The sequence below is a fragment of the Heptranchias perlo genome, chromosome 3 (genome assembly GCF_035084215.1).
Source record: "Heptranchias perlo isolate sHepPer1 chromosome 3, sHepPer1.hap1, whole genome shotgun sequence".
In the NCBI taxonomy this organism is placed as follows: Eukaryota; Metazoa; Chordata; class Chondrichthyes; order Hexanchiformes; family Hexanchidae; genus Heptranchias; species Heptranchias perlo.
This window is the reverse complement of record NC_090327.1, coordinates 60046870-60060765: the sequence shown is the minus strand read 5'-3', so window position 1 is coordinate 60060765 and position 13896 is coordinate 60046870. Positions and strand designations below refer to the sequence as shown.

Sequence of the window (13896 nt, the reverse complement as noted above, 5' to 3'; positions counted from 1 at the left end):
GGAGAGATAGTGACAGAGTTGTGCCACTTGGTACAAAACTTCAACATAGGCATGGCACAGCCAGAGCTGTCAAGCTGACTACCGCACTCAATTTTTATCGTTTGGGATTCTCCAGGACAGACACGGGATATCAGTCACAATAGTGTATAAAGCATGAAACTGCATGCTGTTTGCAAGAGTAAACCAGTAAATATCATTCACCACGGACAAGCAACAGCATTTTTTTCAGCTGACAGAATTTCCACATCTAGCAGTTAATTGAAGGCACCAGTGGGTGACTGCCCATAATTCAGCCATCTACATCAATCACAAGGCTTACTATTCCCTGAACGTGCAGCTCCTTTGTGACCATCGGCATAGAATAATAGTATCATGTTTTGGGATTTTTTATAATTTTCCTTTTGCACAGGGGATTTGGGAGTGAGCTATGTTTAAACGTTACATTTTAAAACAAAGTGAATTAACATAGGTTTAGCAAAATCCACAAATTGCAAGCATTGAAAACAAGCCAGCTTTTGGAATAACAACATATGAAATAGGAGCAGGAGTAAGCCATACGGCCTTTCGCGCCTGCTCCACCATTCAATAAGATCATGGCAGATCTTCTAACTCAACTCCACTTTCCCGCTCTATCTCCATATCCCTTGATTCCCTTAGTGTCCACAAATCTATCGATCTTAGTCTTGAATATACTCAACAACTGAGCATCCACAGCACTTTGGGGTAGAGAATTCCAAAGATTTACAATCGTCTGAGTGAAGCAATATTTCCTCATCTCGGTCCTAAATGGTCGACCCCTTATCTTGAGATTATGACCCCCTAGTTCTAGACTCTCCAGCTAGGGGAAACAGCCTCTCAGCATCCACCTTGTCAAGCCTTCTAACAATTTTATATGTTTAATGAGATCACCTCTCATTCTTCTAAACTCCAGAGAATACAGGCCCATTCTCCTCAATCTCTTCTCATAGGACAGCCCTCTCATTCCAGGAATCAATCTAGTGATCCTTCGTTGCACCCCCTCTAGGACAGGAATATCCTTACTTAAGTAAGGAGACCAAACTGTACACAGTACTCCAGGTGTGGTCTCACCAGAGCCCTATATAATTGCAGCAAGACCTCCTTACTCTTATACTTCAACCCCCTTGCATTAAAGGCCTTCCTAATTGCTTGCTGTAACTGCATGTTAACTTTCTATGATACAGGGACACCCAAATCCCTCTACCAACATGTCTTAGTCTCTCACCTTTTAAAAAATATTCTGCTTTTCTATTCTTCCTACCAAAGTGGACAATTTCACATTTCCCCACATCATACTCCTTCTGCCATCTTCTCGCCCACTCACTTAACCTGTCCATATCCCTTTGCAGTCTCTTTACGTCCTCCTCACAGCTAACTTTCCCATCTAGCTTTGTATTGTCAGCAAACTTGGATACATTACACTCGGTCCCCTCACCTAAGTCATCGATATAGATTGTATATAGCTGAGGCCCAAGCACTGATCCTTGCGGCACCCCACTAGTTACAACCTGCCAACCCGAAAATGACCCGTTTATTCCTACTCTCTGTTTTCTGTCCATTAACCAATCCTCAATCCATGCTAATATATTACCTCCAATCCCATGAGCCCTAATCTTGTGTAACAACCTCGTGTGGCACCTTATCGAATGCCTTTTGAAAATCCAAATATACCACCAGTTCCCCTTTATCTACCCTGCTAGTTACACCCTCAAAAAACTCTTAATAGATTGGTCATACACAATTTCCCTTTCATAAGACCGTGTTGACTTGGTCACAGCTCATTCCATTTCATGATATAAAGAAGGTCAATTATCTCACCCCAGGCCATTAAGTCAGGATGTCCATTATTCATTTTGAGAACAGCAGGTGATGTTTTCTTTAAACCCACACCAAAGGTGGCGGGGAGGTGGTGGGGGAAGGAGAGAAAGCACTAGCTAGTTTTATTTACAGGCCTACTGATGAATCAGTGATCAGGGAAGGAGTGAAAGGGACAGCCCTCCAACTGGCTCGGTACGTTGAGAAAAAGACACTGCCTAAGTTAAGGAGAGGAAAGATTGGGAGGGTCAAATTGTGGATGCAGGTCTGGTGCAGGAGGGAAAGGTTCACATTTTTGGGGCACTGGAGCAATTTCTGGAATAAGGAATGGGATGGCCTGCACCTGAACCAAAACATCACCAATATCCTTACAGTATAAACAGTACAATGGGAGAGTATTTAAACAAATATGGCAGGGGTAGGGGAAAGTCTAGATTTGAGACTAGAGAGGAAGAGCAGGATTAATAAAGCTGTTGGAATAGAAAGAGGAAGCTTAGCTGAAATAGTGAGAAAATACTATTAGAAGAGAAAGGGAAAGCAATAAGCAGTAGGGAGCGAGAGATAAAAAAAACACTATTGTAAAATGGGCAAGGGATATCAAAACATTAAATGATAAAACCAGGAAAAGAATATCTCAATGTTCCAAAAAAAGTGGAGTCAGTATTGAACTAACAGATAATAAAAAAGCAAATAATAAAGGTTTTATAAGCACATAAAAAGTAAAGGAATTGTTAAAGAGAGGGTAGGTTCACTCAAGGTGAAGGATAGTCTAATTGTGGAGCATGAAGATATGGCAGAAATATTAAATAAATATTCTGCATCTGGTTTTAGAAATGATGGTGGAAGTGAGAATATAGGTGTACTAGAGGAGGATATGGAACTATTGATAGAGCTAATTGTGGAAACGAATTGGCAGAACTCAGATGGATAAGTCACCAAGCCCTGATAGTATGCAGCCTAGGTTGTTGAAAGAAGTCAGAGAGGAGATAGCATATTTTAATTTGAATGAATGAGTAAAGATATTGGAAAATATTAGTCAGTATCATTGTTGCTTTGTAGTCTTAGTTTGGAGAGTTTCAAAGATCATACCACTATCCTGATTGATATTTATATATAGTATATATGTAAAGGTTTCTCGTTTGTCCATTAGTTAGAAAACTTAGACAAAACAACAATCATACAACAACAACAACTTGCATTTATATAGCGCCTTTAACATTGTAAAACGTCCCAAGGCGCTTCACAGGAGCGATTATCAAACAAAATTTGACATCGAGCCACATAAGGAGATATTAGGACAGGTGACTAAAAGCTTGGTCAAAGAAGTAGGTTTTAAGGAGCATCTTAAAGGAGGAGAGAGAGGTAGAGAGGTTTAGGGAGAGAATTTCAGAGCTTTGGGCCTAGGCAGCTGAAGGCACGGCCGCCAATGGTGGAGCAATTAAAATCGGAGATGCGCAAGAGGCAAGAATTGGAAGAGCGCAGAGATCTCAGAGGCTTGTAGGACTGGAGTAGGTTACAGAGATAGGGAGGAGCAAGAGCATGGAGGGATTTGAAAACAAGGATGAGAATTTTAAAAATTGAGGCATTCCCAGGAGCCAATGTAGGTCAGCGAGCACAGGGGTGATGGGTGAACGGGACTTGGTGTGAGTTAGGATACAGGCAGCAGAATTTTGGATTAGCACAGTTTATGGAGGGTGGAAGATGGGAGGCTGGCTAGGAGAGCATGGGAATAGTCAAGTCTTGAGGTAACAAAGGCATGGATGAATGTTTCAGCAGCAGATGAGTTGAGGCAGAGGCAGAGGCAGAGACAGGCGATGTTACAGAGGTGAAAGTAGACGGTCTTGGTAATAGAGCAGATATATGGTCTGAAGCTCATCTCAGGATCAAATAGGATGCCAAGGTTGTGAACGGTCTGGTTCAGCCTCAGATAGTGGCCAGGAAGAGGGATGAAGTCGATGGCTAGGGAATGGAGTTTGCAGTGGGGACCGAAGACAATGGCTTCGGTCTTCCCAATATTTAGTTGGAGGAAATTTTTGCTTATTCAGTACTGGATGTTGGACAAGCAGTGTGACAAATCAGAGACAGTGGAGGGGTCGAGGGAGATAGTGGTAAGGTAGAGCTGGGTGTCATCAGCGTACATGTGGAACCTGATGTTATGTTTTCAGATGATGTTGCCGAGGTGCAGCGTGTAGATGAGAAATAGGATGGGGCCAAGGATAGATCCTTGGGGGACTCCAGAGGTGATGGTGCGGAAGCAGGAAGAGAAGCCATTGCAGGTGATTCTCTGGTTACGACTGGATAGATAAGATTGGAACCAGGCGAGCGCAGTTCCACCCAGCTGGACGACAGAGGAGAGGCGTTGGAGGAGGATGGTGTGATCACCTGTGTCAAAGGCTGCAGACAGGTCGAGAAGGGATAGTTTACCATGGTCACAGTCACATAGGATGTCATGTATGACTTTGATGAGGGCCGTTTCAGTACTGTGGCAGGGGTGGAAACCTGATTGAAGGGATTCAAACATGGAGTTGTGGGAACGATGGGCATGGATTTGGGAAGTGGCAACATATTCAAGGACTTTGGAGAGAAAAGGGAGGTTGGAGATGGGGCGGTAGTTTGCAAGAACAGAGGGGTCAAGGGTGGGTTCTTTGAAGAGGGGCTGATGCCGGCAGTTTTCAAGGGGAGGGGGACAGTGCCTGAGGAGAGGAGCCATTTAAATATCAGCTAACATGGGGCCCAGGAAGGGAAGTTGGATGTCAACAGTTTGTTGGGAATAGGGTTGAGGGAGCAGGAGGTGGGTCTCATGCTCAAGATGAGTTCGGAGAGGGCATGAGGGGAGATAGGAGAGAAACTAGAGAAAGATGCAAGTTCAGGGCTAGGGCAGTGGGGAACCATAAGGGAAGTTTGGCTGGGTGAGCTAGGGGAAGGGAGGGAAGCGGCAGAGGCAGCTGAACGGATGGATCTTAATCCTAGTGACAAAGTAGTCCATGAGGTCCTCGTACTTGTACTTGTTGTTTGAGGTGAGGCTGGAGGAGGCAATTGTAAACAATTTTACAACACCAAGTTATAGTCCAGCAATTTTATTTTAAATTCACAAGCTTTCGGAGGCTACCTCCTTCCTCAGGTGAACGATGTGGAAGGAGGAGGGGAGAGGGGTTTAAGATGATGGTTTGTAGCGGAGAATTGACAACATTACCATAACAGTGAACAGGACGCAAGTTGCAAATGAAGAAATGTAGAAGGAACCCTATCTACTAGCCTTTTTAAAAATTCTCTCTTTAATGAAGAAATATTCCATTCCAAAATACAGACACACAGTTAAATACTTGAACAATCTCAAAACATGGCAAGTCCCCAGCCTGTTCCAACACATTGTACGTATGGATACAATACTTAACAATACAAAACATAGATCAGTAGTTTTATTACATTAACAGTGTATTACATTGAGCCTTTAGTGCTTCCAAAGTTACTGCTCCTCCTTTTGGAGACATTAAATATATTAGTTGTTGTAGTTAGTTCATACATGGTGTCGTCATATATTTTTGGTGGAAATTAAATGTCCATTATTTTGGACACAGTAAGAAAATGGTTGTTATTCACAGCCATTTTGCTGGATTTATCCATTCTAAATTCAGCAACACAGACTTTAAGTATATACAGTATGTGTCTACATTAATGAACCTATGTAGCTGGGAAAAGTCGGTCAAAATAAATAAAAAATATAGGACTGTGCAACGAAACTAGACAATTTATCACTTCATGCACTAACAGATTACAGATTGTTTCACAGTGAAGGCCACAGTCTTGTGCAGGTTAACTCTGAAACATGCCAAGCCTCTCTCTTACCATACTCTTAACCTTATCTGAAATCTTCCAGCATTCACGTGTTTTTCTTTTTAACTTTATTGTACATCCATTTTCTTTAGATAAACTATTAACATATTTCTCTTTGTTCTTTAATCTGTTTATATCAATTAAATCACACCAATTTCTAATGTTACTTTACTGTCAAGATATCTACACGCTTTCAAGGTAAATATTTGTATGGTTACCGCATAAGAATTTTAGATTTTTTTTTAAGCAGTTCTTCATGTACTAGGTTTACAGATTATTCAGCGTGTCACTGTCGTGTCATTATCAAACCTTTATCTAACTATATTGTAACTTTAAAAAAAGTAATATATGGTAAACTTACACGTGACATCTCTTATAGAAAGCTTCTATGACAGGATTATTAGTAAATTATAGGCAGGAATAATTATTACAAAAAAGATCCGTCCCTAGACTAATTCAGCTGAGAGGAGCCGAGCCGAGCGGAGGGAGCGTCCGATAAAAGGCGGGATTTCAGAGCGCTGAGAACAGCTGAGAGGAGCGGAGCCGAGCGGAGGGAGCGTCCGATAAAAGGCGGGATTTCAGAGCGCTGAGAGGAGCCGAGCGGAGGGAGCGTCCGATAAAAGGCGGGATTTCAGAGCGCTGAGAACAGCTGAGAGGAGCCGAGCCGAGCGGAGGGAGCGTCCGATAAAAGGCGGGATTTCAGAGCGCTGAGAGGAGCCGAGCGGAGCTGCGACCGAGTTCGAAGTGACGTCAGGAATCAGATCGGGACGCGACACAGGGGAGGCACCTGATTGGTGAGTAGGTTCAGGTGAGTATTTCTCCTTATCTACAGTAACTGAAGTAAAAGGAAAGGGAAGGTCTGCAGGTCTTATAGGAAGTAGCGTTTATTTTTTAGTGAATCAAGGTCCCTAGTGTAGTTAACATTCTCTAAATTGAGAACAATTTAAAGGAGTAAACTCCTTAAAGGGAGTGGTAAGTAGTTTTTCTTTCCTTTTTTTTTCTCTTGACATTGTAGTTGTTCTTAAGCTAATTTAAGGGTTAAGTCATGGCAGGAGATCCCAGCGCCGTGTCATGTTCCTCTTGTGGGATGTGGGAATTCAGGGATCCTTCCTGTATCCCTGATTCCTTCACCTGCGGGAAGTGTGTCCAGCTGCAGCTATTGTTTGACCGCTTGACGGCTCTGGAGCTGCGGATGGACTCACTTTGGAGCATCCGCGATGCTGAGAAAGTCGTGGATAGCACGTTCAGTGAGTTGGTCACACCGCAGATAAAAATTACTGAGGGAGATAGTGAATGGGTGACCAACAGACAGAGGAAGAGTAGGAAGGCAGTGCAGGGGTCCCCTGCGGTCATCTCCCTCCAAAACAGGTATACCGTTTTGGATACTGTTGGCGGAGATGACTCACCAGGGGAAGGTGGCAGTGGCCAGGTTCATGGCACCGTGGCTGGCTCTGCTGCACAGGAGGGCAGGAAAAAGAGTGGCAGAGCTATAGTGATAGGGGACTCGATTGTAAGGGGAATAGACAGGCGTTTCTGCGGACGCAACCGAGACTCCAGGATGGTATGTTGCCTCCCTGGTGCAAGGGTCAAGGATGTCTCGGAGCGGCTGCAGGACATTCTGGAGGGGGAGGGTGAACAGCCAGTTGTCGTGGTGCATATAGGCACCAACGATATAGGTAAAAAACAGGATGAGGTCCTACAAGCTGAATTTAGGGAGTTAGGAGTTAAACTAAAGAGTAGGACCTCAAAGGTAGTAATCTCAGGATTGCTACCAGTGCCACGGGTTAGTCAGAGTAGGAATGACAGGATAGCTAAGATGAATACGTGGCTTGAGAGATGGTGCAAGCTGGAGGGATTCAAATTCCTGGGCCATTGGAACCGGTTCTGGGGGAGGTGGGACCAGTACAAATTGGACGGTCTGCATCTGGGCAGGACTGGAACCAATGTCCTAGGGGGAGTGTTTTGCCAGTGCTGTTGGGGAGGGTTTAAACTAATGTGGCAGGGGGATGGGAACCGATGCAGGAAGTCAGTGGGAAATAAAGTGGTGACAGAAACAAAAGGCAGTAAGGGAGAGTGTACAGAACATGACCGGACAGATGGTCTGAGAAAGCAGGGCAAAGACCAAGGGAAGTCTAGATTAAACTGCATTTATTTCAATGCAAGAAGTCTGATGGGCAAGGCAGATGAACTCAGGGCATGGATGGGTACATGGGACTGGGATGTTATAGCTATTACTGAAACATGGCTAAGGGAGGGGCAGGACTGGCAGCTCAATGTTCCAGGGTACAGATGCTATAGGAAAGATAGAGCAGGAGGTAAGAGAGGAGGGGGAGTTGCGTTCTTGATTAGGGAGAACATCACGGCAGTAGTGAGAGGGGATATATCCGAGGGTTCGCCCACTGAGTCCATATGGGTAGAACTGAAAAATAAGAAGGGAGAGATCACTTTGATAGGATTGTACTACAGACCCCCAAATAGTCAACGGGAAATTGAGGAGCAAATATGTAAGGAGATTACAGACAGCTGCAAGAAAAATAGGGTGGTAATAGTAGGGGACTTTAACTTTCCCAACATTGACTGGGACAGCCATAGCATTAGGGGCTTGGATGGAGAGAAATTTGTTGAGTGTATTCAGGAGGAATTTCTCATTCAGTATGTGGATGGCCCGACTAGAGAGGGGGCAAAACTTGACCTCCTCTTGGGAAATAAGGAAGGGCAGGTGACAGAAGTGTTAGTGAGGGATCACTTTGGGACCAGTGATCATAATTCCATTAGTTTTAAGATAGCTATGGAGAAGGATAGGTCTGGCCCAAAAGTTAAAATTCTAAATTGGGGAAAGGCCAATTTTGATGGTATCAGACAGGAACTTTCAGAAGTTGATTGGGAGAGTCTGTTGGCAGGCAAAGGGACGTCTGGTAAGTGGGAGGCTTTCAAAAGTGTGTTAACCAGGGTTCAGGGTAAGCACATTCCTTATAAAGTGAAGGGCAAGGCTGGTAGAAGTAGGGAACCTTGGATGACTCGGGAGATTGAGGCACTAGTCAAAAATAAGAAGGAGGCATATGACATGCATAGGCAGCTGGGATCAAGTGGATCCCTTGAAGAGTATAGAGATTGCCGGAGTAGAGTTAAGAGAGAAATCAGGAGGGCAAAAAGGGGATATGAGATTGCTTTGGCAGATCAGGCAAAGGTGAATCCAAAGAGCTTCTACAAATACATAAAGGGCAAAAGGGTAACTAGGGAGAGAGTAGGGCCTCTTAAGGATCAACAAGGTCATCTAAGTGCGGAACCACAAGAGATGGGTGAGATCCTGAATGAATATTTCACATCGGTATTTACGGTTGAGAAAGGCATGGATGTTAGGGAACTTGGGGAAATAAATAGTGATGTCTTGAGGAGTGTACATATTACAGAGAGGGAGGTGCTGGAAGTCTTAACGCGCATCAAGGTAGATAAATCTCCGGGACCTGATGAAATGTATCCCAGGACGTTATGGGAGGTTAGGGAGGAAATTGCGGGTCCCCTAGCAGAGATATTTGAATCATCCACCGCTACAGGTGAGGTGCCTGAAGATTGGAGGGTAGCAAATGTTGTGCCTTTGTTTAAGAAGGGCGGCAGGGAAAAGCCTGGGAACTACAGACCAGTGAGCCTGACATCTGTAGTGGGTAAGTTGTTAGAGGGTATTCTGAGGGACAGGATCTACAGGCATTTGGAGAGGCAGGGACTAATTAGGAACAGTCAGCATGGTTTTGTGAGAGGAAAATCATGTCTCACGAATTTGATTGAGTTTTTTGAAGGGGTAACCAAGAAGATAGATGAGGGCTGTGCAGTAGACGTGGTCTACATGGACTTCAGCAAAGCATTTGACAAGGTACCGCATGGTAGGTTGTTACATAAGGTTAAATCTCATGGGATCCAAGGTGAGGTAGCCAATTGGATACAAAATTGGCTTGACGACAGAAGACAGAGGGTGGTTGTCGAGGGTTGTTTTTCAAACTGGATGCCTGTGTCCAGCGGTGTGCCTCAGGGATCGGTGCTGGGTCCGCTGTTATTTGTTATTTATATTAATGATTTGGATGAGAATTTAGGAGGCATGGTTAGTAAGTTTGCAGATGACACCAAGATTGGTGGCATTGTGGACAGTGAAGAAGGTTATCTAGGATTGCAACGGGATCTTGATAAATTGGGCCAGTGGGCCGATGAATGGCAGATGGAGTTTAATTTAGATAAATGTGAGGTAATGCATTTTGGTAGATCGAATCGGGCCAGGACCTACTCCGTTAATGGTAGGGCGTTGGGGAGAGTTATAGAACAAAGAGATCTAGGAGTACAGATTCATAGCTCCTTGAAAGTGGAGTCACAGGTGGATAGGGTGGTGAAGAAGGCATTCAGCATGCTTGGTTTCATTGGTCAGAACATTGAATGCAGGAGTTGGGATGTCTTGTTGAAGTTGTACAGGGCATTGGTGAGGCCACACTTGGAGTACTGTGTACAGTTCTGGTCACCCTATTATAGAAAGGATATTATTAAACTAGAAAGAGTGCAGAAAAGATTTACTAGGATGCTACCGGGACTTGATGGTTTGACTTACAGGGAGAGGTTAGACAGACTGGGACTTTATTCCCTGGAGAGTAGGAGGTTAAGGGGTGATCTTATAGAAGTCTATAAAATAATGAGGGGCATAGATAAGGTCGATAGTCAAAATCTTTTCCCAAAGGTAGGGGAGTCTATAATGAGGGGGCACAGATTTAAGGTGAGAGGGGAGAGATACAAAAGGATCCAGAGGGGCAATTTTTTCACTCAAAGGGTGGTGAGTGTCTGGAACGAGCTGCCAGAGGCAGTAGTAGAGGCGGGTACAATTTTGTCTTTTAAAAAGCATTTGGACAGTTACATGGGGAAGATGGGTATCGAGGGATATGGGCCAAGTGCAGGCAATTGGGACTAGCTTAGTGGTATAAACTGGGCGACATGGACATGTTGGGCCGAAGGGCCTGTTTCCATGTTGTAACTTCTATGATTCTATGATTCTATGAACTCACATGGAGTTGAATTAGCTGTCTTGTACTGACCACTAAGACCCTAAATCAAGAATTACTCTGGAGGACCGTGCCTGCAACCATCAGCATATGTTACCTGTAGATTAATCAGATTGAAGCCACACTTCACAAAACTTGTCGAATCCTGAATTCTCACTTGCTGCTTCCTTTACAACATTTGCAATTCTCTATAGATTATTTTATAAAACTATTCTTTCCTCAAAATATGCACACTACACAGATGGCCAACTAAGGTAATACACATCTTAAACATAAAAATTTCCAATGCACATCAAGTAATGTGTATGTACCAGTATGTCCAAGCTGAAGGCCTTAAAATTATATAAACAGAATACAAAACAAAAAATACAGTTTACTTTTTGAAGTTAGCAATGGACGTGCTTGTTTAAAATTTTGCTTAACCCATTTTATTAATCACAAGAAAGGAATTAAATGATCTAAGTTCAACTTTGTGACTGTATTTGTTTTTGGTACCTACGGTTCAAAGTGCGAGAACAGAGTTAGCTGAGTGTTCTCGACACAGTTCACAGTTCTTCTATTTTACAGATCTGTGCATTTTATTTAAAAATGCTGAGAATTAGTAGTTTATGGGTAGTTATAATGTTGAATAAATACTCATATGTAGTGCCTTAATATCTGATTTTTAAGTGCATTTCACCAAAATAGTAGGTTTATCACAGTTGAAAAAATATGTAACTGTTTTGTCAAAGTACTGCACAGTTCACCTAGAAACCAAACATAAAGTGTATCAATATTAGAAGTGTAAACAGAATATATTGATCACAAATGTGAAGAACTATCTTTTTTTTAATATTAATACTGCCATCTCTTGAAATAGCAACACCAAACATGCTCAGCTTGGCGATAACTGCAGTTGTGTTCTCCTGACTCAGCTGAGCCATATAAAGACGACGCTGATAAACCCAGCTTTTAGTAAAAGAAATGTTTGTCAACACACCTAACTAGAAATTTTTAAAATGACTGTGCTATAGTCTTCACACTACTTATAAAATTCTTATTTTGTCATAAGACGCTTCATATGTTCATTCCATTCTTCAGTGAAGCCAGAAGTTAGACCCTCTTCATCATCTGTCCGTATGCAGCTTTCATCATCGTCAGTTCTCACATAACTCTCATCATCGGTTTGACTGTAATTAGCCTGAATGGTGGACAAAATGGTTAAATTACATACAGGGCAAGAATCAAATTGGACAGTCAGCTTCAAAAAATGATTAGAATTTTTGAAATTGTAGAAAGGAAACTCACAAATTAATATTTGAAAAATTTGCAAAAACAATAATTTAGACAAAACTCCGAAACAGCAGCTCATTAATTATTTGAGGAAAACAGCATGCTACTTTAAAAGGTCAGTACCATACTAAAAACCAATACACTAAAAACAAAGCGTTTGCACACCTCCATCTGAGAAATTAGTTATTTAATGACACTGCATAGGAGATCTTATTATGAATATGATTTAATTTTTGTACACAGAAAAAACACAACTGCAATTCTTTTTTGAAGGCAGTGACTTATGCAGAGTGTTAGTTCCATGGGAACTGGTGGGCTCTCTGGACCTCACTGAAGCAGCCATTCTTGATCTATGAAACTAGACAATGCTATTAGCAGGCTATTCAACTACAAGCAAGCCTGAGTTTGATTCTGTCCTAATCCTATTTTCCCCACATATGCACTATCCGAAAAGGATTACATAGAATGTAAAGTACAGAAACAGGCCATTCGCCCCAACCAGTCCATGCCATTGTTTATGCACCACACGTGCCTCCTCTCACTTCTCTTCATCTAACCCAATCAGCATATCCTTCTATTATTTTCTCCCTCATGTGTTTATCTGGTTTCCCTTTAAATGCATCTATGCTATTCGCCTCAACTACTCCTTATGGTAGCGAGTTCCACATTCTAATCACTCTCTGGGTAAAGAAGTTTCTGCTGAATTCCCTATTGGATTCATTAGTGACTATCTTATATTTATGGCCCCTGGTTTTGGATTCCCCCACAAATGGAAACATTTTCCCTACGTCTATCCAATCAAACCCTTTCATAATCTCTTTATCAGGTCACCCTTCAGCCTTCTCCTTTCTAGAGAAAAGGGCCCCAGCCTCTTCAATCTTTCCTGATGGGTATAACCTCTCAGTTCTGGTATCATCCTTATAAATCTTTTCTTTCACTTGCTCCAGTGCCTCTATATCCTTTTTATAATATGGAGACCAGAACTGTGCACAGTACTCCAAGTGTGGTCTAACCAAAGTTCTATACAAGTTTAACATAACTTCTTTGCTTTTCAATTCTGTCCCTCTAGAAATGAACCAGTGCTTTGTTTGCTTTTTTAATGGCCTTATTAATCTGCATCACTACTTTTAGTGATTTGTGTATCTGTACCCCTAGATCTCTTTGCTTCTCTACCCCATTTAGACTCTTATTTTCCAAGGAATATGTGGCCTCCTTATTCTTCCTACCAAAATGCACCACCTCACACTTATTTATATTGAAATTCACTTGCCATTCACATGCTCATTTTGCAAGTTTATTAATGTCTTCTTGTATTTTGTCGCAGTCTTCCACAGTATTAACTGTATCCCCAATTTGGTGTCTGTAGCCCTGCAATTCCTGTTTGAAAGCCATGTGTCAGAAGGCTTCAATGATTGACTTCAATTGGCCACAACTGGAGTATTGTGTCCAATTCTGGGCACCGCACTTTAGGAAGGATGTGAAGGCCTTAGAGAGGGTGCAGAGGAGAATTATTAGACTGGTTCCAGGGATGAGAGACTTCAGTTATGTGGATAGACTGGAGAAGCTGGGGTTGTTCTCCTTAGAGCAGAGAAAGTTAAGAGGAGATTTGATAGAAAAGTTCAAAATCCGTAAATTTTAAAACTGTTCTTCAGATTTCTGAGTCGAAATCGTTTATGTAAATAGTGAACAACATTGGTCCCAGCACCGATCCTTGTGGAACACCACTTCCCACCTTTTTTTTTTTATTCGTTCATGGGATGTGGGCGTCGCTGGCGAAGCCGGCATTTATTGCCCATCCCTAACTGCCCTTGAGAAGGTGGTGGTGAGCCGCCTTCTTGAACCGCTGCAGTCCGTGTGGTGACGGTTCTCCCACAGTGCTGTTAAGAAGGGAGTTCCAGGATTTTGACCCAGCGACGATGAAGGA

The 13896-nt window shown here is 42.7% G+C and overlaps 1 protein-coding gene across 11 annotated transcripts in view; it reads right to left on the bottom strand.

Annotated features, from left to right (window-relative positions):
• Nucleotides 1-10281: 10281 nt before the first annotated feature.
• The window catches only part of dtna (dystrobrevin, alpha), a 199490-nt gene continuing 195875 nt past the window's right edge, over nt 10282-13896 (bottom strand). For 5 of the 11 annotated variants that reach the window (XM_067979883.1, XM_067979890.1, XM_067979891.1 and 2 more), the window contains one exon: nt 11797-11880. Coding sequence is in view for 6 of the 11 variants with exons in the window: in XM_067979894.1 (XP_067835995.1) it covers nt 11737-11880 (144 nt within the window). In the remaining 5 variants the exon portion in view is untranslated. Of the gene's footprint in view, nt 11881-13896 lie in introns of all 11 variants that reach the window. The other 6 variants (XM_067979859.1, XM_067979865.1, XM_067979874.1 and 3 more) reach the window with 3 other exon arrangements.